Below are 23,232 nucleotides of genomic sequence, written 5' to 3'. Positions count from 1 at the left end.
TATTTTGCTTGCAGATGCTTTTTATTTTTATGTAATCCCATTTGTTTATTTTCTCCTTAGTTTCCTTTACCTTAGGAGATGTATCCATAAACATATTGCTACGTGTGATGTCTGAGATTTGATTGCCTATGTTCTCTTCTATGATTTTTATGGTTTTATGTCTTACATTTAAGTCTTTTATCCATCTTGAATTTATTCTTGTGTATGGTGTAAGGTGGTGGTCTTGTTTCATCTTTTTGCATGTGTCTGTCCAGTTTTCCCAACACCATGTATTGAAGAGACTGTCTAGAAGCCATCGTATGTTCTTGCCTCCTTTGCCAAATATTCATTGACCCTAATGGTGTGGGTCAATTTCTGGGGTGTCTATTCTGATCCATTGGTCTATGTATCTATTCTTGTGCAAGTACCAGCCTGTTTTGGTTACAATGGCTTTGCAGTATAGTTTGATATCCAGCATTGTGATGCCTCCTACTTCGTTCTTCATTCTCAATATTGCTGCAGCTACTCAGCTCTTTTATGGTTCTATATAAATTTCTGGAGTGTTTGTTCTAGCTCTATGAAGTATGCCTTTGGTATTTTAATGGGATTGTGTTGAATCTATAGATTGCTTTGGGCACTATAGACATTTTAATGATGTTAATTCTTCCAATTCATGAACATGGTATATGCCTCCATTTGTTTGTATCTTCCTCTATTTCTTTTTTTCAATGTCCTATAGTTTTCCAAGTGTAGGTTTTTTACCTCCTTGGTTAAGTTTATTCCTAGGTATCATATTTTCTTTGTTGCAATGGTAAATGGGATTGCTTTTTTAGTTTCTCCTTCTGAGAGTTCATTATTGGTGTATAAAAATGCCATTAATTTCTGGATGTTGATTTTGTATCCAGCTACATCGCTGAATTCATTTATTAAGTCTAATAGTTTCCTGATGGAGTCTTTAGGGTTTCCTATGGACAATATCATGTCATCTGCGAATAATGACAGTTTTACTACCTCCTTTCCAATTTGGATGCCTTTTATCTCTTCTTCTTGTCTGACTGCTATGGCTAGGACTTCCAGTACTATGGTGAATAAGAGTGGTGAAAGTGGACACACTTGTCTTATTCCTGTTCTTAAGAGAAACACTTTTAGTTTTTGCCCATTGAGTATTATGTGGGCTGTAGGTTTGTCATATATGGCCTTTATTATGTTGGGGTATGATCCCTCTATTCCCACTTTACTGAGTTTTTATCAAAAAAGGATGCTGGGATTTGTTGAATCCTTTTTCTGCATCTATTGATATGATCGTGTGGTTTTTAACTTTCGATTTGTTTGTGTGATATTCACGTTTGATTTGCAAATATTGTACCAGACTTGCATCCCTGGGATAAATTCCACTTGGTCATGGTATACGATCTTTTTAATATATTGCTGGATCCGATTTGCTAATATTTTTTTGAGGATTTTAGCATCTGTGTTCATCAGGGATATTGGCCTGTAGTTTTCTCTCTCTGTAGTGTCTTTATCTGGTTTTGGAATTAGGATAATACTGGCTTCATAAAAAGAGCTTTGAAGTGCTCCTTCCTCTTGAGTTTTCTGCAATAGTTTGAGGAGAATAGGTGTTAGTTCTCTGAATGTTTGGTAAAATTCTCCTGTAAATCCATCCAGTCCAGGACTTTTGTTTGCTAGAAATTGTGTGTGTGTGTGTGTCTGTGTGTGTGTGTGTGTGTGTGTGTTTAATTACTGCTTCCATTTCATCAGTTGTAATCAGCTTACTCAGGTTTTCTGATTCTTCCTGGTTGGGTTTTGGAAGATTGTTTCTAGGAATTTGTCCATTTCACCCAGGTTGTCTAGTTTGTTGGCATAAAATTGTTCACTGTATTTGCTTACAATCCTTTGTATTTCTGTGGTGCATTGTTATCTTGCCTCTTTCATATCTGATTTTATTTATTTGGGTCTTCTCTCTTTGTTTCTTGATGTGTCTGGCTAGGGGTTCATTAATTTTGTTTATCTTTTGAAAGAACCAGCACTTGGATTCAATGATCTTTTGTACTGTTTTTTTAGTCTCTGTGTCATTTATTTCTGCTCTAATCTTTATTATTCCCTTCCCTCTACTTCCACTGGGCTTTTCTTGCTGTTCTCTCTAATTCATTTAGTTGTAGGGTTAGATATTTTATTAGTCCTTTTTCTTGTTTCTTGAGGTAGGCCTGTAGTGCTATGAACTTCCCTCTCAGGACTGCTTTTGCTGTGTCCAATAGGTTTGGGTGCTTGTGTGTTCATTTTCATTTGTTTCCAGGAAGTTTTTAATTTCTTGCTTGATCTCATTGGTAACACATTCATTGTTTAAGAACATGCTATTTAGCCTCCGTGTATTTGAGTGTTTTTGAGTTTGTTTTTATTGTAGTTGATTTCTAACTTCATGTCATTGTGATCTGAGAAAATGCTTGGCATTATATCAATCTTCTTGAATTTGTATAAACTTGTTTTGTGCCCTAACATATGGTCTATCATTGAGAATGTTCCATGTGCGCTTGAGAAGAATGTTGCTTTGGGGTGAAATGTTCTGTGAACATCAGTTAGATCCATCTGATCTAGTGTGTCATTTAAGGCCTCTGTTTCCTTGTTAATTTTTTGTCTGAAAGATCTATCCAGTGATGTCACTGGGGTGTTAAAGTCCCCTATTATGACTGTATTGCTGTTAATCTCTCCCTTAAAGTCCATCAAGAATTTTTTTGTGAACTTGGGTGCTCCTATATTAGGTGCATATGTTTACAAGGGTTGTAGTTTCTTGTTGAAAGATTTCCATTTAGTGTTATGAAGTGACCTTCTTTGTCTCTTGTTATGGCCTTTGTTTTGACATCTATTTTATCTGATATGAGTATTGCTACCCCAGCTTTCTTTCCTTTCTATTTGCATGGAGTATATTTTTCCATTCCTTCACTCTCAATCTGTGTGTATCTTTTGTTCTGAGGTGGATCTCTTGTAGACAGCATATATATGGGTCATGTTTCTTATCCATTCAATCACCCTATGTCTTTTGACTGGAGCATTTAATCCATTTACATTTAAGGTTATTATTGATAGGTATTTATTGCCATTTCTATTTTCTTTATGCCTAGATCGTCTCTCTCTCCTCTTCTCCTTCTTCTTAAAGCAGCCCCTTTAACATTTCTTGCATTGCTGGTTTAATTGTAACGTACTCCTTTAACCTTTTTATTTGTCTGGAAAGCTTTTTATTTCACTTTCAATTTTAAATGATAGCCTCCCTGAGTACAGTAGTCTTGGATTTAAGCCCTTGCTTTTCATTACTTCGAGTACTTCATGCCACTCCCTCTGGCCTGAAGTGTTTCTATTGAGAAGTCAGTTGACATTCTAATGTCCATATTACCCGGAGTAATCTATAGATTCAATGCAATCCCTATTAAAATACCAGGAGCATATTTCACAGATCTAGAACAAAATATTCCAAAAATTCCTATGGAACCAAAAAAGACCCTGAATTGCCACAGAAATCTTGAGAAAGAACAAAATTGGAAAGATCACAATGCTACATATCAAACTATACTACAAAGCCACTGTAATCAAAACAGCCTAGTACTGGCACAAGAGCAGGCATATAGATCAAAGACCTCAGAAATTGAACAAAGACCTCAGAAATCAACCCATGCAATTATGGTCAATTAATATTTGACAAAGGAGGCAAGAGCACACAATGGCGTAGACAGTCTCTTCAATAAAGGGAGTTGGAAAAATGGACAGATGCAAAAACATGCAACCAGATCACCAGCTTACACCACACACAAGAATAAACTCAATGGCGTGGATAAAAGACCTAAGTGTAAATTGCAAAACCATAAAAATCCTAGAAAAAAAACATAGGCAGCAAAATCTCAGACATCTCACATAGCAGAATTTTCACTGATATATCTCCTAGGGCAAGAGAAACAAAGAAAAAAATAAACAAATGGGACTACATAAAAACAAAAGGCTTCTTCACAGCAAAAGAAACCATCCATAAAATGAAAAGAGAACCCACTGTATGGGAGAACATGTTCTTCAATGATACATCTGATAAGGGGTTAATTTCCAAAATATATAAAGAAATCATACAACTCAACAAAAGGAAGACACACAATCCAATTTAAAAATTGGCAAAGGGCCTGAAAAGACACTTCTCCAAAGAGGACATACAGATGGCCAATAGACATACGAAAAAATACTCAATGTCACTAATCATCAGAGAAATGCCAATTCAAACTACAATGAGGCATCACCTCACACCTGCCAGAATGGCTACCATCAATAAATCAACAAACAACAAATGCTGACAAGGATGTAGGGTAAAGGGAACCCTAGTACAATGCTGGTGGGACTGCAGACTGTTGCAGTCACTGTGGAAACAGTATGGAGATTCCTCAAAAAATTAAAAATGGAACTTCCGTTTGACCCTGCAATCCCAGTTCTGGAAATACATTCTAAGAATCCCAAAACACCAATCAGAAAGAATCTACGCACCCTTATGCTCATAGCAGCATTATTTACAATAGCTAACATCTGGAAACAGCCCAAGTACCCATCAGTAGATGAGTGGATTAAAAAGCTGTGGTATATTTACACAATGGAATACTATGTAGCTATGAAAAAAGAAGGCTCTCTTACTGTTTGAGACAGCATGTATGGACCCGGAGATAATTATGCTAAGGGAAATAAGCCAGTCAGGGAAAGACAAATATCAAGTGATCTCACTTATATGTGGAACCTAATGAACAAAATAAACTGATGAACAAAATAGGTCGAGAGACATGGAAGAATGGAACAGACTGACAAATCTCAGAGGGAAGGACAAGGTGGAGGGCAGATAGAAATTTACTAAGGAATTTATATGCATAACCCATGGATAGAGACAATAGTTCAGTGAAGGCCTGGGGTGGGGCAGGAGCTGGGTGGAGAATCCAATTTTTTTAAAATATATTTTTACTGATTTTAGACAGGAAGGGAGAGGGAGAGATAGAAATATCAATGATGAGAGAGAATCATTGATTGGTGCCTCCTGTACACCCCCTACTGGGGATCGAGCCTGCAACTGGGCATATGGCCTTGACTGGAATTGAACCCAGGACCCTTCAGTCCGCAGACCAACGCTCTATCCACTGAGCCAAACCAGCTAGGGCGAGAATCCAATTTTTATAAAGTAAACTCAAATTAATAGTTTATTCACCCATAACATAGCAGGTATCATGCTTCTAGTAGGTTCCATGTAAACCGATTTCTAATGTGCCATCTGGGTCTGAGAGAAGTCTCCCTTGTCTTGTAGAAAGAAATAAAATTTTACAAGTGAACTGAAGCAAGCGGCAACTAAAAATATGCAAACACTCCCTAGCTAAGGGGAGACAACTACAGGCAAAGCTTAAAATTGGGACTGTTCGTCACATCCTTGGAGATCTTGGAGCCATAAAAGAGTCTTTTGTAATTCCTTCACTTAGCAATTATTCTTTAACCATGCAGTTTGAATTCCATTCACAAACAAAACAGCTTATTTTAACCTATTACTTGCCATCTAAAATAACAATATTCTCCCAAATCCCAGGAGGCCTTATTAAATTTCATTCACATGCTTACTTTAAATCTCCTCACTCAATCTGCTGGTTCTATTGGCAGGGTGGCATAAAAAAATGGTGGGCATGGCTTAAATTGATAATATATTAACCTGCTTTGTTCATAGCAGAGCCTAAGACAATCATACAAAGAATGCTCTAAGAGCTTCAAAAGATTAAGGCAAAGAAACTACACTTATTTTAATTAAAAAATGTCCCATAAATTGCTGACTGACTTGCATGATCTGATCAGAAAGATCTCTCTAGCTCATCCCCCTATAGCGCTCACTAACTCAAAAGCCCTTAGGGGCCAAATGGCTGGTTAGGGGGGAAAAAAGAAGAAATGACTGACTGAAAGAAAGGCATGGGGAGGGGTGGAGATGACAGTAAACTGGGGAATGCATCCCTGGACTAAAGGCATTCCTTTTTTCTCTGAACCCTAAACTGGCCAAACTATAGTGGATAAAAAAGATGAGTTCTATGGAATGGAAGCTCCCTGAGTGATCTGATCATAAATGCCTAACTGGGCAGGTCACGGTGAGTAGTCACGTCCTAGGCATATATTATTTAGTAAAAGGGTTATCTTTGCCTTAAGCAAGACCTGTCTTTAGTTTATGCACATCTAGGTTAACATACCTTTGAAATAACTCTTTTCAGACCCCTAAAAAAAGCGTAGTCACTTTCATGAAAGCACATAATCTCAACCTGTAATCAGATCCCTGCCTTGCTTTCTCCTATTCTCAAGTAATCTTCCTTCCTTCCCTCCTTAATTTCAAATGCATAAAAGAAACTGTTATTCTTGGATCATTTGAGATCTTGCTTCGAGATCAGTGTTGTCAGTTTGGCTCAAATTCTTACAAAAAATTCTCTACAGGTTTGGACCTTTCTTACGTCAACACTACTGACCTTCTCATGCTGACACTCCCCTCCTTGACACACACACACAGTTGCTATGCTTTATCTATAAGTTTTTCACACTTTCCCCCCTAATGCCTGATACTGAAGTAATGTGAATTAAATAAACAATTAATAGTACCAAATGTGTACATGTACAACTCCAAGGTGTTAACAATTGCTATCTGGAGATTAGGGGATTATGAATGTTTTTATGTTTGTTATCATATTAATTTTCTAATGAGAAGAGAAAAAAGTAACTTTTAATAAAAAAAAAAGAGTAGTATCAAAAGCCATGGCATACTCAGCAGAGTCCTAACTACTTTGCAACTGAGAATAACAGACAGCAGGACCAACAGAAAGCTAAATGTAACTATCTTATTAATCAAGGAAAAACATTTAGTGGCAACATATCACTGAGCTATATTCAAATGACATTTATTTTTATTTTATTTTTAAATATGTTTTTATTGATTTCAGAGAGAGGAAGGGAGAGGGAGAGAGAAATAGAAACATAAATGATGAGAGGGAATCATCAATCGACTGCCTCCTGCACGCCCCCTACTGGGGATTGAACCACAATCCTGGCATGTGCCCTGACTGGAATCGAACTGTGATCTCCTGGTTCACAGGTCGATGCCAAACCACTGAGCCCACCAGCTGAGCGACATTTATTTTTAAAATCAGAAAATAATATTACCAGCAAAGAAATGGCATATTTGATCAAATGAGGCAGTTGAATTAAAATTTCAAAGCACAGGCAAAATAAGCTATCTCCTCATTCTTGCCCAATCTCATAAGGCCTTACCATAAAGATCAGGTCCATGTGGAGTAAAGACATTATACAAAACAATGTTGAGTGGTGCAATCACCAACTTCCCATAATAGTAGCTGTCGATGACCACCACAGGCACCTGAAACAGAGCAGAAAATACATAGCAATTGCGGAGTTTTGCTCTGGAAACATTCTCACAATGCTCATAGGACAAACTTCAAAATCAAAAACAGAATCAACTCCTAATACTCTCTTTCCCACATCAGAGGTTGCTTCCACACAGTGGAACATACAGATGATGTATTACAAAATTGTATACCTGAAACTTATATAATGTTATGAACAGATGTTACCCAATAAATTAAATTAAATTAAAAATTTAAAAAAGAAGTTGCTGTCATTACAATTTTAGAACAAAACAAGGAAAAGAGAAAACTCACCAGAAAGAGTATTAAAGCCACCAGCGACCAATGGAGGAAACTCTTCCACCTGTGCTTCATGACCAGCAAGTCAAAGGCAATAGGTAAACTATTTAACAGAGAAACAGAAAGTGGGGAGTTATATACTTAGAGAGAATATAGACAGGTCAGATTCACACACCTCGTGCAGAGCTGAGAATAACATATCTCTAGCAGTTGTACTGAGGAAGAAAGGTGGTACAGGAGAGGATTTCTTCTCAAAAATACACTGTTCTCTTCAGGACCCATCAGAGTGCGATGCACCCACGATGCACAAGAAATATAAGGATTGAGCTTCTGGAATGAGCTCTGTTTTATACATATTTATGTCTAATGGACATTTAAAATATATTAATTATAAGGTAAACGTAGCCTACTGTTCTATCCCCATCCTGCCAAATAAATACTGATTTCTCCCTTTCGTGATATATTAAGATTTTAGCAATATCATATTACAAACGACTTCAATTCTGATATACCCTCTTCCAATACCATTTGTTCTTCTTCCTTTCACTTAAGTTCTTGAAGCAAGGAATATGTATGTTGCCTTCACTATTTCTTCCTGAACGTCTAGCACAGTGGTTCTCAACCTTCCTAATGCCGCAACCCTTTAATACAGTTCCTCATGTTGTGGTGACCCCCAACCATAAAATTATTTTCGTTGCTACTTCATAACTGTAATGTTGCTACTGTTATGAATCGTAATGTAAATATCTGATATGCAGGATGTATTTAGGCGATCCCTGTGAAAGGGTCGTTCAACCCCCAAAGGGGTCGCAACCCACAGGTTAAGAACCGCTAGCATCAAGCTGTAAAGACCAACCTCTCGGGCACAGCCACTATCTCTGCACAAGTCTCATCCCCTTTGTCTATCTGCTGCACTTTGCACAAAGCATCTGTTCCTTCCTCTTTAGACGCCCCAGCTCCTGTTCCTTTTTGGACTCTTCTCTAATGCTCCTTCCTAGACTTCTTTTTTCCCTATCCCATGGTAGTGCCCTATTATGGTCACAGTTCCCAAAAACAAGTTTCTGTTTTTCTTTCTGTACTCGTTTTCTCAGTAAGTGCTTCCACTCTTGCTGCATGATCAATCACCTTCATACCCACAACTACCAAATCTAGGACGCTAGTCTGAGCCTTTACCCATGCTCCAACACAAAGAATTCCCTCCCTACACCAATCTATTCACACAGAATCCACCCAAATGTCAACTATAGGCTCTATTCCCCCCTCCTCCAGACATCTCTGTGACTTATTTAGCATGCGTTGTCACAGAACATCATCTTTTATAATTTGAATTTCCACATTCTATTACCTACATTTTGCATTAACATTTGTGTTTTCATTTTTTTTTCTCCCCAATGGTTACATTTCCATGTGCTATATTTCTCCTTTGATAAGACAGGGTTTTTTGGAAAAGACAATGCTGGGGAAAATAGAAGACAACAAGAAAAGCGGAAGACCAAATAGAAGATGTGTTAACCCCATAGAAGCCATAGGCATGAGTCTACAGGAGCTGAGCAGGGCTGTTGAGATCAGGACATTGTGGACACCACTCACTCGCCAGGAGTCAGAGCCGACTCAACGTCATGTAACACATAAGTCATCATATTTTTAATTACCTGTTCAATGTCTGCCTTTCCTACTAAAATGCAAGCTCCAAAAAAACAAGAACCATAACTGTTTTATTTTTCACAGTATCAGCCATGCCTAGCACAAAGGATTCGATAAATGATGGTAGATTGCTAACTGATTGTGATCCTGAAATCACTTATCTTGGCTAAAGGCAGACCAATCAAAACGGATGACCCAGAGGTATTTGGGGAACTCCAAAAGTTCAATGTTGATGGAGTAGAGAGTAAAAGAAATGGAGGTACTTAAAAAAAGAAGGCTGGAGAGGTAAAAGGGGGGAAATATAAGGGCTTTATGCGTCATGTTAGAATTTGCATACCGTGAAACAGGGGTTGGCGAACTTTTATTTAAAGGACCAGACAACATATATTCTAGGCTTTACAAGGCCTCATACAGTCTCTGTTGCATATTCTTCTGTGTGTGTGTGTTGTTTTTTAACAACCCTTTAAAATTGTGAAAATTTTAGTTCTTGGGCTTACAAAAACAAGCCAGCTGGATTTGCTCCATTGGATACAAGTTGCCAACCTCTGGGACACAGAGCACTGGGGAAGCTATTATATAGTTTGGAACGAAATAGGGAGTGATACAATCATATTTGCATTTTAGGAAGATAACTCTAAAAGGAACATTTGAATGTGGAGAGTAGATTTACAAGGATCAATACTAGAGGCAGGAAGATCATTCAGGAGGCTGTAAAGTAATCCAGGACCAGTGAGAGGTGAAGAAAAGTAGTCAGATTCAAAAGATATTCAGGAGGTGTAATAAATTAATAGGACATGGGAAAGAGAAGAGAGTCACAGATAAGTTTCAGGTTCCTGGCTCAGCACAGACAGTACCATTTGCTGAGATCGAAACAGAGGTAAAGAAACAGATATGGAAGGGAGGTAATGAGTTCAATGTCGTAAATATAAATGGAGAGATCTAATAGGCAGCTAGGAATATATGAGTGAAACTGAAGAGATGATTGACTAGATAGCAGAAAGTATAGAAGAGAACCACAAACAAAACCTTAAAGAATAAAGTAATTTGAGGATAATATGCAGAAAAAAAGAAAAGATTGAAGGTGGAGATACCAGCCTTTAAAAGTCAATTAAGAAAATTTAAAATGCCTATTCTCTGACTTAGAATTCCCTTTATAAAAATGTATTCCCGCCCTAACCGGTTTGGCTCAGTGGATAGAGAATCGGCCTGCGGACTCAAGGGTCCCGGGTTCGATTCCGGTCAAGGGCATGTACCTTGGTTGCGGGCACATCCCCAGTGGGGAGAGTGCAGGAGGCAGCTGATCGATGTTTCTCTCTCATCGATGTTTCTAACTCTCTATCCTTCTCCCTTCCTCTCTGTAAAAAATCAATAAATTTTAAAAAAAATGTATTCCATAGATAAATTTCCACAAGTATATAGACATATGTACAAAAATGTTCACTGAAGCATGTGTATAATAACAAAAAAATGAAAACCAAATGTCTACCAATAAGACAATGGCTAAATAAATTATGAACAGCCATATAATGGAATGCTATGCAATAGATACAAAGAACAATATAAAACTATGTACAATAAAAAATTTACATGAGTATAGAATAATTCTATTTATTTTAAGAATTTTGGTATATAAGTGTGTGTATGCATTTATACATGCAAGGATAATTTCTGGAAAGATATACACAAAACTATTAGCAGTGACTATCTTTGAAGATTGTGTAAGGGGAGAAGAAAATTAAGAATTCTTTTTACCTCAAACAATCCAATACTTTTAAAATAATAAAGATATACTACTACTACTATAATGACCTAAACATCAAACTAAAGTTTTATCTAAATTATTAGTGATCCAGGCAATAAATTAAGGCAGCACAAATAGAATAGAGTGGTGGGAACAAAAAGTACAAAAGGAATGACAGGCACTATGAAACTAAAAAAAATTATTCTGGGGGCAAGAAGGGAGGACTGAAAGGAACTCAGATTTCAAGCCTTGGCAACTGAAAAAACACAGCCTACGGTGGTACAGTGTGGAAAAAGCATCTGCTACAGAGTCAGAAGTGCCTGGACCCAAAAGCAAACATAATCTTAAAGGCAAATTACTCAACCTCTTGGACTCTACTCTCTCATTTACAAAGCACTAATAATTGATTTCTCCTGCAGAGTTTTTATAAGGTTTAGGAATAAAGTTTGTAAGTGGGTTAGCAGTGTCTAACACGCAGCAGATGCTTAACAGTTACTATTCTTATTAATCAAAACAATGAGCACCAAGAGAAATATCCTTTCGTTTCCCAGTCTTTGCAGACCCAAATAAATCCTCTAACTTTAGATCCTATCCAGAGAATATGGAGATAACCTAACATTAAGATTTACTATATGCCCAGTGATACAAGGGAGACGAGTTGTGTTAGTTTCTTACCCAAGAGCCACACTGAATGGCCAGCCAATGATAGCCCCAGCTGCTACTCCAAGCACAGCAATGGAAGTTTTGTCCATATACCAGCCAGTCATGGCTATCAATGTAGTATACATACAGAAACTACTAGGAAGAAATGCTGTAAGAGTAAAGACATGAAAAAAAGGGGGACAGGGACAAGAGTTTGAGATTTATTAAGTATCAATTATTAAAAATTTACCTATATTGCAAAATGTCAATAACCAGGAACATATTTTGAGCAATGCTATATTAGAAGTGGACACCTTTTAAAAAAAGAAATGCAATGATTTTCTTGTTTTCTCACTCCTGTTTTTTAGGTACCAACACATCACCCAGCCAATTACACAATACCAACCATGCCATTCCTCTCCTGGCCTATACCCAAATCTAAAACTTATAGAACTCCAGGTTCCCCAGGTATAACCCAGGCTGTATTTCCAGGCAGTGAATATGCTTCAGGAAACTTAGAGCCACTGCTGACAATCTATTTCTGGAGAAGTTTATCTTCTGAGGCTGTCCAAGTACCAACCTGTTCCCCATAGGAATTCTGGGAAACCTTCTCAAAGGCCAAAAGTTGGATGGTAACACTGCTTTGCATCCTGCATTCACTGACATAGATGTGTGGCCTTAGGTGTCCCCCTAATTATTTCCATCTAGTATTACTTTGCTGTTGTATACAGCAGGGGACTGACTGTACTCAGGTTCTCTGCAATAGTGACGTTTGATCAAAGTGTTTCCACCAATTCTACACAAAAATGCAGATCTGCATCTCCCTGCTGTGTGAGGTCTACTTCACCTAGCACTGGGGAAGAAAAGTCAGTACTGACTCCAACAAGAACCACAATGAAGAGGCAATATGATTTAAGAACCTTGGCAAAGAGATGAGGCTTTGTCTCAAAGGATGCTATGAACTAATCTGTGCCTTAACATTCTCAACTGAGGTTACAAAACGAAAGACACTCCCAAGTATCTCCCTCAGAGAAGCATCAATTTTAGGAGTAGCAAAGTAACTAGAAAAACGTTGGGTACAACCTTCACAGATAAATGCTAAATAGAATCGATGCCATCCACAGCTACAGATTCCAGCTCCAGTGTTCAGGCAAGGGGAGCAGAGGAATCTGAGGTCTCTGCCAGCTCAGAGGGGAGAGCACAGTCTCATTTAGGCCACTGGCTCTCAAGTTATTTGGGTGTGGAGCCCTGAGGTGTCTGCAGAACAACATAGATTTTGATAGTCAATGAAGAAAAAACATATACTTTTGAGCTGGATACAATTTGTGTGCATATTTAGTGTGTATACTATATTCTGGTACAAGCAAGCAGAAATTAAAATTGAAATAATTACATATAGTAACAATTTTTCCAGAGACTGGGAACAGGCTGCCTTTTGGCAGCAGGTTACCTTGGTTCAGCTAACAGAACACGAATGTTCACTGGCAGCATAGTTTGAAAGCCACCTCTCTAGATTAAGGTTTTTATTCTCAATTTCTACAAACTCAGTATGAAAAAAAAAAAATCCCAACAGAAGATGTACACCTTTACAGAACACATTGCAAATATTGGGCAGAAAGGAGAACCACCAAGAACAGGTTTTTTAGGCATAAGAGCTTTCTTGAGCAAAATAATAAAATGATTTTCCTTCCCCTAACAACAAAGAAAGAGGGGGGGGGCTGTGTTTTTCAGCCTTACAGTGACAAAAAAATATAATATGTAACAGAAAGCAACCTCATGAAAACAACAGCTCTACCACTTATGAATTGTTTGACTTTCAGTAAGTCATGTCATCTTTCTAAGTTCCAACAAAAATGAGAAAATACTTACCTTACTTAATGTTGTAAAGCCAATCCAGAGTGTACAGGTAAGAGTGGTCTGCACATTATTGACATGTTATACAAATATAAACTGTATCTGGACAAGTTCCTTCTTTAAATGCAACTGTGAATTATCAGTGAGCCTGTTATGCCCTCACCTGCTCCTTTACTTACCTGAAGATGAGCAGAACATGCCAGTGCTGAGAACCAAGAAGGCAAGCATCATTCGACTCACATGCAACCCAAACTTCTTACACACGGCCCTAGGAGAAAGGCAAAAACTCTCAGCAGAGCACATCTTGGGGATGGAAATTTCAAATCAAAAGACAAAAACATGCCTGCATCACAGAGAACACGGAAGATGTAAAGTCAAATACCGAGCGGACTTGACGGGTTTGTTAGCAATGTTCACGTGCATAAGGAGAGAAGCTCTCTCCCTACAAGGAAAGATATACTTTCTGTGTGAAGGGCATGTCTACTAACAATAGGAAAACAGCATGATGTTGTAGAAAAGCAATAGGCCTCAGACTCACATAGGCACAGGTTCAAATCTGGAGTCTGCCACTTACTAGCAGTGACACCCTTGTCTAGGTACATACTCACTCTGTCAGATTCCTCCTTTGTAAAGAGGTTAGTGAGACTTTGTAAGGTTTCTGGGAGGACAATGCATGGCCAAGTGCTTAGAAGAGTGCCTGGCAGTCACTCAACGAATGATAGTTGTCAGAAAAAGACTAGGAGATACACCACAGTGTTAATAAGTCCTTATCTAAGTCAGGGTTTCTCAAACTTAAGCAATTAATTATACACTCCCTTCACTTCTTTCTTGTAGGTCTTTAAAAAGCCTATAAATGAAACATTATTAGAAATTGTTATTGCTTCATTCAGTCAAAATTTGCTCAGACATACCATGTGTTAACTATTTTTATTGCTCAGGTTCCTGATTGCATCTCAGAGCTTCTTTCTGAAATAATTTAGCTTCTTCCTAAGTATACCCTTTAGAAGTTCCTTTAGTGAAGCTCTGTTAATGGTAAATTCTGTTTTTGTTGGATTTCTTTTTCTTTCTTTTATAGTTTGTATGAAAAGTCTTTATTTAGCTCTTAAAAGATGGTTTGACTGAGTATTCAATTTTAGAATGACAGTAATTTTCTCTCAGCACTTTGAAGATATTTATTTATCTATTTATTTTTTTGCCTTTTGAGAAGGCGTCAGTGAGCCTAACATTCCTTTATAGGTAATCTATTAAGTTCTCTGTCAACTTTTAAGATCTCCTCTGTTCTTTTTTTTTTTAATCTTTATTAATTTCAGAGAGGAAGGGAAAGGGAGAGAAACAGAAACATCAATGATGAGAGAGAATCATTGATTGGCTGCCTCCTGCAAGCCCCCTACTGAGAATCGAGCCTGCAACCCAGTCATGTGCCTTAACCAGGAATTGAATCATGACCTCCTGGTTCATAAATCAATCAGTGCTCAACCACTAAGCCACACCAAAATCTCCTCTGTTCCTGAAGTTCTACACAGTTTCACTCTTCCTTTTTATTTATTTATTTTTTTAAAATATATTTTATTGATTTTTTACAGAGAGGGAGAAGGATAGAGAGTTAGAAACATCGATGAGAGAGAAACATCGATCAGTTGCTTCCTGCACACCCCCTACTGGGGATGTGCCTGCAACCAAGGTACATGCCCTTGACTGGAATCGGACCTGGGACCCTTGAATCTGCAGGCCGACGCTCTATCCACTGAGCCAAACCGGTCAGGGCACACTCTTCCTTTTTAGTTATGCATATCAGGATATGTTGGGCTTTCTGAATCTGTGGGTTAGCATCTTTTTTCTTTTTTTCATCAATTCTGGAAAATTCTTAGGCATTACTTCCCTGAAAACTGCCTCTCCCCATCCTCCCCATTATCTCCTAGAATGTGATTAGATATCATATCTTTCAACTCTACCATACACAATGTCAGTGGACATATAGGTGGTTTCCAATCTTAGCTATTGTGAATAATGTGGCAATGAACATTCTTAACTCTTTTATATTTCCATTTGTTGTCACTCTGTACTGCATTCTTAGTGTTTTCTTCAGATCAATCTTCTAGTTTACATGTTAGTAATGTCTAATCATCTGTTTAAGCCAGAGGTAGGGAACCTTTCTCTGCCAAGGGCCATGTGGATATTTATAACATCATTTGTGGGCAATACAACATTATCAACTTAAAAATTAGCCTGCTATATTTGGTCAAACATTTAATTAACTCACCCCCATGCCTCGGCAGAGCCAGACCAAATGATTTCGTAAGCCTTATACAGCCTGCAGGCCAGATGTTCCCCACCCCTGGACCTATCTATTGAATTTTAAATACCAATTCTTATATTTTCATTTCTAGAAGTTCTGTTCAGTTCTTTTTCAAATCTGCCTGGTTATTATTGTAGTCTCAGTTCTTTTAACTTCTTTATTTTATTGTGGTAAGAACACTTAATATGAGATCTGTCCTCTTAACTGATTTTTAAGTGTAAAATATTGTTATCTATAAGCATAATGGTGTACAGCAAATCTCTAGAATGAATTCATATTGTATAACTGAAATTGTATATCCATTGATTAGCACAGCAGTGGGCAAACTATGGCCCGCGGGCCGGATCCGGTCCGTTTCAAATGAATAAAACTAAAAAAAAAAAAAAGACCGTACCCTTTTATGTAATGATGTTTACTTTGGATTTATATTAGTTCACACAAACACTCCATCCATGCTTTTGTTCCGGCCATCCGGTCCAGTTTAAGAACCCATTGTGGCCCTCGAGTCAAAAAGTTTGCCCACCCCTGGATTAGCAGCTTCCTGTTTCCCCCTCTCTCCAACGCCTGGCAACCACAAGTCAATTCTTTTGCTTCCATGAATGTGACTATTTTAGAAACCTCATATAAGTGGAATCATGCAGTGCTTGTCCTTCTGTGACTGGTTATTTCACTTAGCATAATGTCTTCAAGGTTCTTCCATATTGTCACATATTGCAGGATTTTCTTCTTTTAAGACTGAATAATAGGCCATTGTATGCATATAACACATTTGCTCCCCCCCCCCCGCCCCATTCATCTGTCAATGGATATTTAGCTTGTTTTCAATCTTGGCTATTGTGAACAATGTTGCAATGAACATGGGAATGTGCATATCTCTTCCAGATTCTGATTTCAATTCTTTTAGGTAAATACTCAGAAATGGGATTGCTACCCAGCTGGTGTGGCTCAGTAGCTGAACGTCAAACCATGCAGCAAGATGTCACCAGTTCCATGCCCAGTCAGGGCACATGCCTGGGGTTGTGGGCTCGATACCCAGTAGGGGGCATGCAGGAGGCAGCTGATCAATGTTTCTATCTCTCTCTCCCTTTCCCTTCCTCTCTAAAAATCAATAAAAACATATTTTTTTTAAAGTGGGATTGCTGGTAGTTCGAATTTTAATTTTTTGAGGAACTTCATACTGTTTTCCATAGTTGCACTACCATTTTGCATTCCCACCAACGGTGTGTGGGTCCTAATTTCTCTACTTCCTCGCCGACATCTGTTGTCTTTGTTTGTTTGTTTGTTTTTAACAGCCATTGTAACAAATATGAAGTGATCTCATTGTGATTTTGACTTGTACCTCCCTGATGATTAGCGACATTGATTGCCTTTTCACATATCTATTGGTCATTAGTATGTCTTCTTTGGAGAAATGTCTATTCAAGTCCTTAGTCCATTTTATAATCGAATTATTAGTTTTTTTGCTATTGAGTTGCTGGAGTTCCTTACACGTATATTTTGGAAATATGGTTTACAATTATTTTCTCCCATTTTGTAAGTTCCTTTTCATTCTGTTGATTAGTCTCATTTCTGATTTATGTTTTCAATTCCCTCTTACATTTCTTTAAAAATATTAAAGATGCTTATTTTACATTCTCCTTTCAGTAACTCCTAATAAATGAAGTCGTGCGGGTCAGCTATCTGTCGTTATGTCTGTTGGCTCTCAGGCATAGTGCCTTGTTCCCTTTTGTGCTCTATGATTTATTTTTACTATAATGTCTTGTTCACTGAAACTTTACCTGTGGTAATTCTTTGACACTTGGGTTAAGAATTCACTCCTCTAACGAAATTTTACATTCACTTTTGCAAGAAGCCTGAAAGCACTACCATCCCAGAAAAATTTTAAACAAATTCTCAACTTGGGGGTTGGGGGATCATGTGGGTGATTTGAATTCAATCCTGAGCCCATATGACGACCAACTTATGGTTATAATCCTCAAAGGCAGAACTGGCTTTCCTTTTTCTCCTCTATTCCACCTAGAGTCTAGGCCAACTATTTTTTTATCTGACATTTTTAGCTGTTTTGCAGTGGGAAGATTTTTAATAATGATCATTAAGTCCAAATACTTTTTACAGCATTAACAAAATAAGATGTTTGTTAGGCTTCATGTAAAAAAAATGAGCTGTTTTTATTACTAAAATACTTAGTATTTCCACTAATATTCAATCAAACAATAGGTACTTGGTGAAATTCATTTACTGGATGCAAATAAGAGCAGTGAGTCCCACACGGGAATAAGTTCCTGTCAGTTAAGCTCAAGGGGAAAAGGTAAATCATGATCCTATCTATATCTTGGGACCCAAAATAAAGAGCTACTAAATCCTCCCAAAGAGAAGACTAGTTAGATATGTATTAACAGAATTAAAATTAATAATATGAAGTTACAGTATTTATGAAACTCAGGGGGAAAAAAGTGATCATTAGAAGTATTCCCCTTCCAACAGTTTGTTTCAAACAAGAGATCACATTTTAGATATAATATTAGGAGCTCGAAGGAAAGTGTTTTCTATTTTTAAACACTGCTAATACTATCAGAAAAATAATCTATATTGGGTTTCCTCATAGCACTTTTAGAAGCAAAGCTTTTATACTCACTTGTAAAAGTAAAGTTCACAGATACAGCTCACAAAAGCCAGAAGACATCGTAAAAAGTAAAAGACAAGAATCTGAAAGAAACCCAGGACAAAAACAAAACAAAAACAGATCACAGATACAAGTCAGCAAAACTCTTAACAATGACACCACTCTCCTTTGTTATTAATAACTCTATAAATTTATATAGTCCTTATAAAAGCAATATGTATCAAAAACCATGAAAATTTTCATATCCCCTAAATTCAGTGTATCTAATTCTATGACTCCAGCTCACAGAAGTAACTATGTAAGTAAATATGGGATGGTGGTTCTATTCATGAAAATATTAATTGCAGCACTATTAATTCAGAAAAACTTTTTTAAAAACTACAAAATGTCCAATTATAGGGAAATGGTTAAATAAATTTAGGGAAATGGTTAAATAAATTAGGCTGTATCTATTTCATGGATGAGTATACAGATATTAACATTTCTGGTTACAAAAAAAAGTAGAAAAATTCTTATGTAAAGCTTATTCATTCAACAAACATTTCTTAAAGACAATTGTACAGATGTAGATGTGAACAAAACTAACTCCATTTCTGTATCCCAGAATTCATTTCATTTTTAAGTTTTCATACTGTGGCCTTTGACAAACTTCACTATGTTTAGCAAGCATATCAAAGCTTTCTAGTTGATGATTATCCGTGGTCCTTAAAATGTGGTCATAAATAGCCCGAGCACGTTTGGCTCAGTGGATAGATCCTCAGCCCACAGACTGAAGGGTCCCAGGTTCAATTCTGGTCAAGGGCATGTGTCTCTCTCACATCAATGTTTCTCTCTCTGTGTCTCTCCCTCTCCATTCCACTCTCTCTAAAAATCAATGGAAAAATATCCTTGGGTGAGGACCTAAGTAACAACATGGTGGTAAGTTTGCTGGGTTTTCATTTTTTGTCTTTCATATTCCAAACTTGGAGCTAAAGAAGTTGGCAACTAGAAATGCCAATGGGCAGAGACAAAATAACACCAATGAGTACCTGCTCTATCTAGCAAAAAAAAAAGAAAGGGATAGCCTAGCAAGACAGAAAACTTTTAGACAAGAACCACTCTACTCCAGCCAAGCACCCCATAAAAAAATGTAGCTCCATTCTCACTGATGCAACCAAAGATCCAGTAGGAAGCCAGGACTTTTATCCTTGCCCGTGGCAATGAGCTCTCTCTTCCACCCCAGTGTCAGTGGTGATCCCCTGGAAAGCCTGTTCCCCTCCCCCAACCTAGCAGTACGGTCACTGCTATTTATTGATGCGTACACAGTCTGAAAAATTCAATGTTAGGCGATTTCGTCCTTGTACGAACGTCACAGACCGTATTTACACAAACCTAGATGGTAGCCTATAGCACTTACTGCTCCTAGGCTATGTATGGTACTGTACAAAACAACACGAGATTAAATCAAGCACAAGAGAAAATGATGTACTCAAGAGACACAGTGAACACTGGATGTACGAGGCTGCTGCCAACATAAGATGGCATAATGCTTTACTTTTTTTTTGTTGTTTTAAACTTTTTAAAATAAGTATAAAGAGCCCTAGCTGGTTTAAAATAAGTATAAAGAGCCCAACGGATAGAGTGTTGGCCTGCAGACTGAAGGGTCCCAGGTTCAATTCTGGTCTAGGGCATATGCCCGGATTGCAGGCTCGATCCCTACAAAAGGATGTGAACAAATGTAAGCTGATCAATGATTCTCTCTCATCATTTATGTTTCTATCTCTCTCTCCCTCTCCCTTCCTCTCTGAAATCAATAAAAATATATTTTTTAAAAAGTATAAAGAATCCACTCTAAATTACCGATAAAAAGTTTAGTATAGTAAATACATAAACCTGTAACATAGTTGTTTATATCATTATAAAGTAGTATATACTTTACATAACTGAACATGCTGTACTTTTATATGATTGGGAGCACAGTAGGTCTGTTTACACCAGCATCACCACAAATACATGTGGAACGCGTTGCATCCATTGTTGAACCACAGTGTCATTTTGCAGTACACCTACCCTGCCCACTAGGGTGTTATCAGTGGAGGCCTAGTGGGGAACCTAGACTTCTACCCTCACCTGCAGTAACAAGTGGAGTATATCAAAGGAAGCCAGCTAAAACAAAGGCTTCTTTACGACCCAGAGGAGCAGAGCAGTGCAGCAGAAGCACGCGGGGCCCATGAATAAGATCCAGTCTTATAATGGAATACCCAAAATATCCAAGTTTTAACTGAAAATTACTTGTCAACTAGTAAGATTTCAAACTCAATGAAAAAAAAAAACAATCAATAAATACCAAAAGAAAAAGAGAGAGAGATGTTAGCATTACCTAAGTATTAAAGAACCATTGTAACATTGAAAAAGAGATAGAAGAAGCTATAAACAAGTGGAAGAATATACTGTGTTCATGGATTGGTAGAATCAATATCATTAAAATGTCCATACTACTCAAAGCAATCTACAGATTCAATGCAATATGTGTTAAAATACCAACAGCATATTTCACAGATACAGAATACTCCAAAAATTTATATGGAACGAAAAAGGACCCCGAATAGCTGCAGCAAACTTGAGAAAGAAGAACCAAGTTGGAGGAATCACAATACCAGATTTCAAGTTATACTACAAAGCCACCGTAATCAAAACAGCCTGGTACTGGCACAAGAACAGGCATATAGATCACTGGAACAGAACAGAGACCCGAGAAATCAACCCCAGTCATTATGCTCCATTAATATTTGACAAAGGAGGCAAGAGCATACAATGTAGTTAAGACAGTCCCTTCAATAAATGGTATTGGGGGAAATTGGACAGATACATGCAAAAAAACAAAACTAGACTACCAACTTACACCATACACAAAAATAAACTCAAAATGATAAAAGACTTAAATGTAAGTTGGGAAACCATAAAAATCCTAGAATAGTGGTCGGCAAACCGTGGCTTGCGAGCCACATGCGGCTCTTTGGCCCCTTGAGTGTGGCTCTTCCACAAAATACCACGTGCGGGCGCGCACGTACAGTGCGATTGAAACTTCGTGGCCTATGCGCAGAAGTTGGTTTTCGGCCTGGGCGAGTCTATTTTGAAGTGGCGTTAGAAGAAGTGGGGGTGTTGGTGGGTCGGACGACGGGAGACGCGGCGCAGGCGGCCCGTGGGATATGCAGCCCGGGGGAGGCGCGCGACTCATGCACGAGTTGAGTGAGCCAGTCAGTCAGCAGTCTCATTGTGCAGTGGCTAGTGCTAGTCGCATCCGCAAATCGCGCGCGGGTGACAAAAGTACCTACTCGAAGCATAAAGTTACCTGTATTTTTCCAACCAGCTGCAAATCCTACAGGTATTTTTGTCATCAATTTAAGAATTGTAATTCTTTTGTGTTGGTGGCTTTATTATTATAAAATGAAACATTTTTTAGGTGCCCTGTTTGAGATGGCTACAAAGAAGAAGCAAAGAAAAACGGAAGACGAAAACTGTGAATTTAAAGTTGAATGTACCTACCTATATAGTTTAAGTTTAAAAAATTTGGCTCTCAAAAGAAATTTCAACCATTGTACTGTTGATATTTGGCTCTGTTGACTAATGAGTTTGCTGACCACTGTCCTAGAAGAAGGCATAGGCAGGAAAATCTCAGACATCTCCCATAGCAATATGTTTACAGATACATCTCCTAGGACAAAAGAAACTAAGGAGAAAATAAACAAATGGGACTACATCAAAATAAAAAGCTTCTGCACAGCAAAAGAAACCATCAACAAAACAAAAAGAGAGCCCACTGTATTGGAGGAACATACTTGGTAATGATATATCTGATAAAGGATTAATATCCAAAATATATAAGGAACTCATACAACTTAACAAAAGGAAGCCAAACAATCCAATTAAAAAATGGGCAAAGGACCTAAATAGACACTTCTCCAAAGAGGACATACAGATGGCCAAGAGACATATGAAAAAATGCTCAAAGTCACTGATCATCAAAGAGGTGCAAATTAAAACAACAATGAGGTATCACCTCACACTTGTCAGAATGGCTACCATCAATAAATCAACAAATGACAAGTGCTGGCGAGGACGTGGAGAAAAGGGAACCCTAGTACACTGCTGGTGGGAATGCAGACTGTGCAGCCATTATGGACAACAGTATGGAGTTTCCTAAAAAAAAAAAATTAAATATGGAACTGCTATTTGATGCAGTGATCCCACTTCTAGGAATATATCCTAAGAAACTCAAAACACCAATCAGAAAGAATGTACGCAACCCTATGCTCATTGCAGTACAATTTACAATAGCTAAGATCTGGGAACAGCCCAAGTGCCCATCAGCAGATGAGTGATAAAAAAGCTGTGGTGCCCTGACCGGTTTGGCTCAGTGGATAGAGCGTCGGCCTGTGGACTGAAGGGTCCCAGGTTCGATTCTGGTCAAGGGCATGTACCTTGGTTGCGGGCACATCCCCAGTAGGGGACGTGCAGGAGGCAGCTGATCGATGTTTCTCTCTCATCGATGTTTCTAACACTCTATCCCTCTCCCTTCCTCTCTGTAAAAAATCAATAAAAAATATTTTTTTTAAAAAAAAAAGCTATGGTACATTTATACCATGAAATACTATGCAGCAGTAAAAAAGAAGAATCTCTTACCCTTTGAGATAGTATAGAGGGACCTGGAGAATATCATGCTAAGTGAAATAAGTCAGTCAGAGAAAGACAAGTATCACATGATCTCACTCATATGTGGAATCTAATG

The 23,232-nt window shown here is 37.9% G+C and overlaps 1 protein-coding gene across 2 annotated transcripts in view; it reads right to left on the bottom strand.

Moving 5' to 3' along the window:
- The window catches only part of ALG9 (ALG9, alpha-1,2-mannosyltransferase), a 109,591-nt gene that overhangs the window by 82,620 nt on the left and 3,739 nt on the right, over positions 1–23,232 (bottom strand). For both annotated transcript variants that reach the window (XM_014459873.2, XM_006093503.3), the window contains exons 4-8: positions 18,477–18,547; positions 13,725–13,813; positions 11,725–11,860; positions 7,680–7,767; positions 7,273–7,378 (exon numbers count right to left, since the gene is read on the bottom strand). In XM_014459873.2, coding sequence (XP_014315359.1) covers positions 7,273–7,378; positions 7,680–7,767; positions 11,725–11,860; positions 13,725–13,813; positions 18,477–18,547 — 490 coding nt within the window. The remainder of the gene's footprint in view (positions 1–7,272; positions 7,379–7,679; positions 7,768–11,724; positions 11,861–13,724; positions 13,814–18,476; positions 18,548–23,232) is intronic.

Source organism: Myotis lucifugus, unplaced genomic scaffold (genome assembly GCF_000147115.1).
Source record: "Myotis lucifugus unplaced genomic scaffold, Myoluc2.0 scaffold_117, whole genome shotgun sequence".
Taxonomy (NCBI): domain Eukaryota; kingdom Metazoa; phylum Chordata; class Mammalia; order Chiroptera; family Vespertilionidae; genus Myotis; species Myotis lucifugus.
Note: the sequence above shows the minus strand (reverse complement) of the source record. Positions and strands in the feature narration are given on the sequence as shown.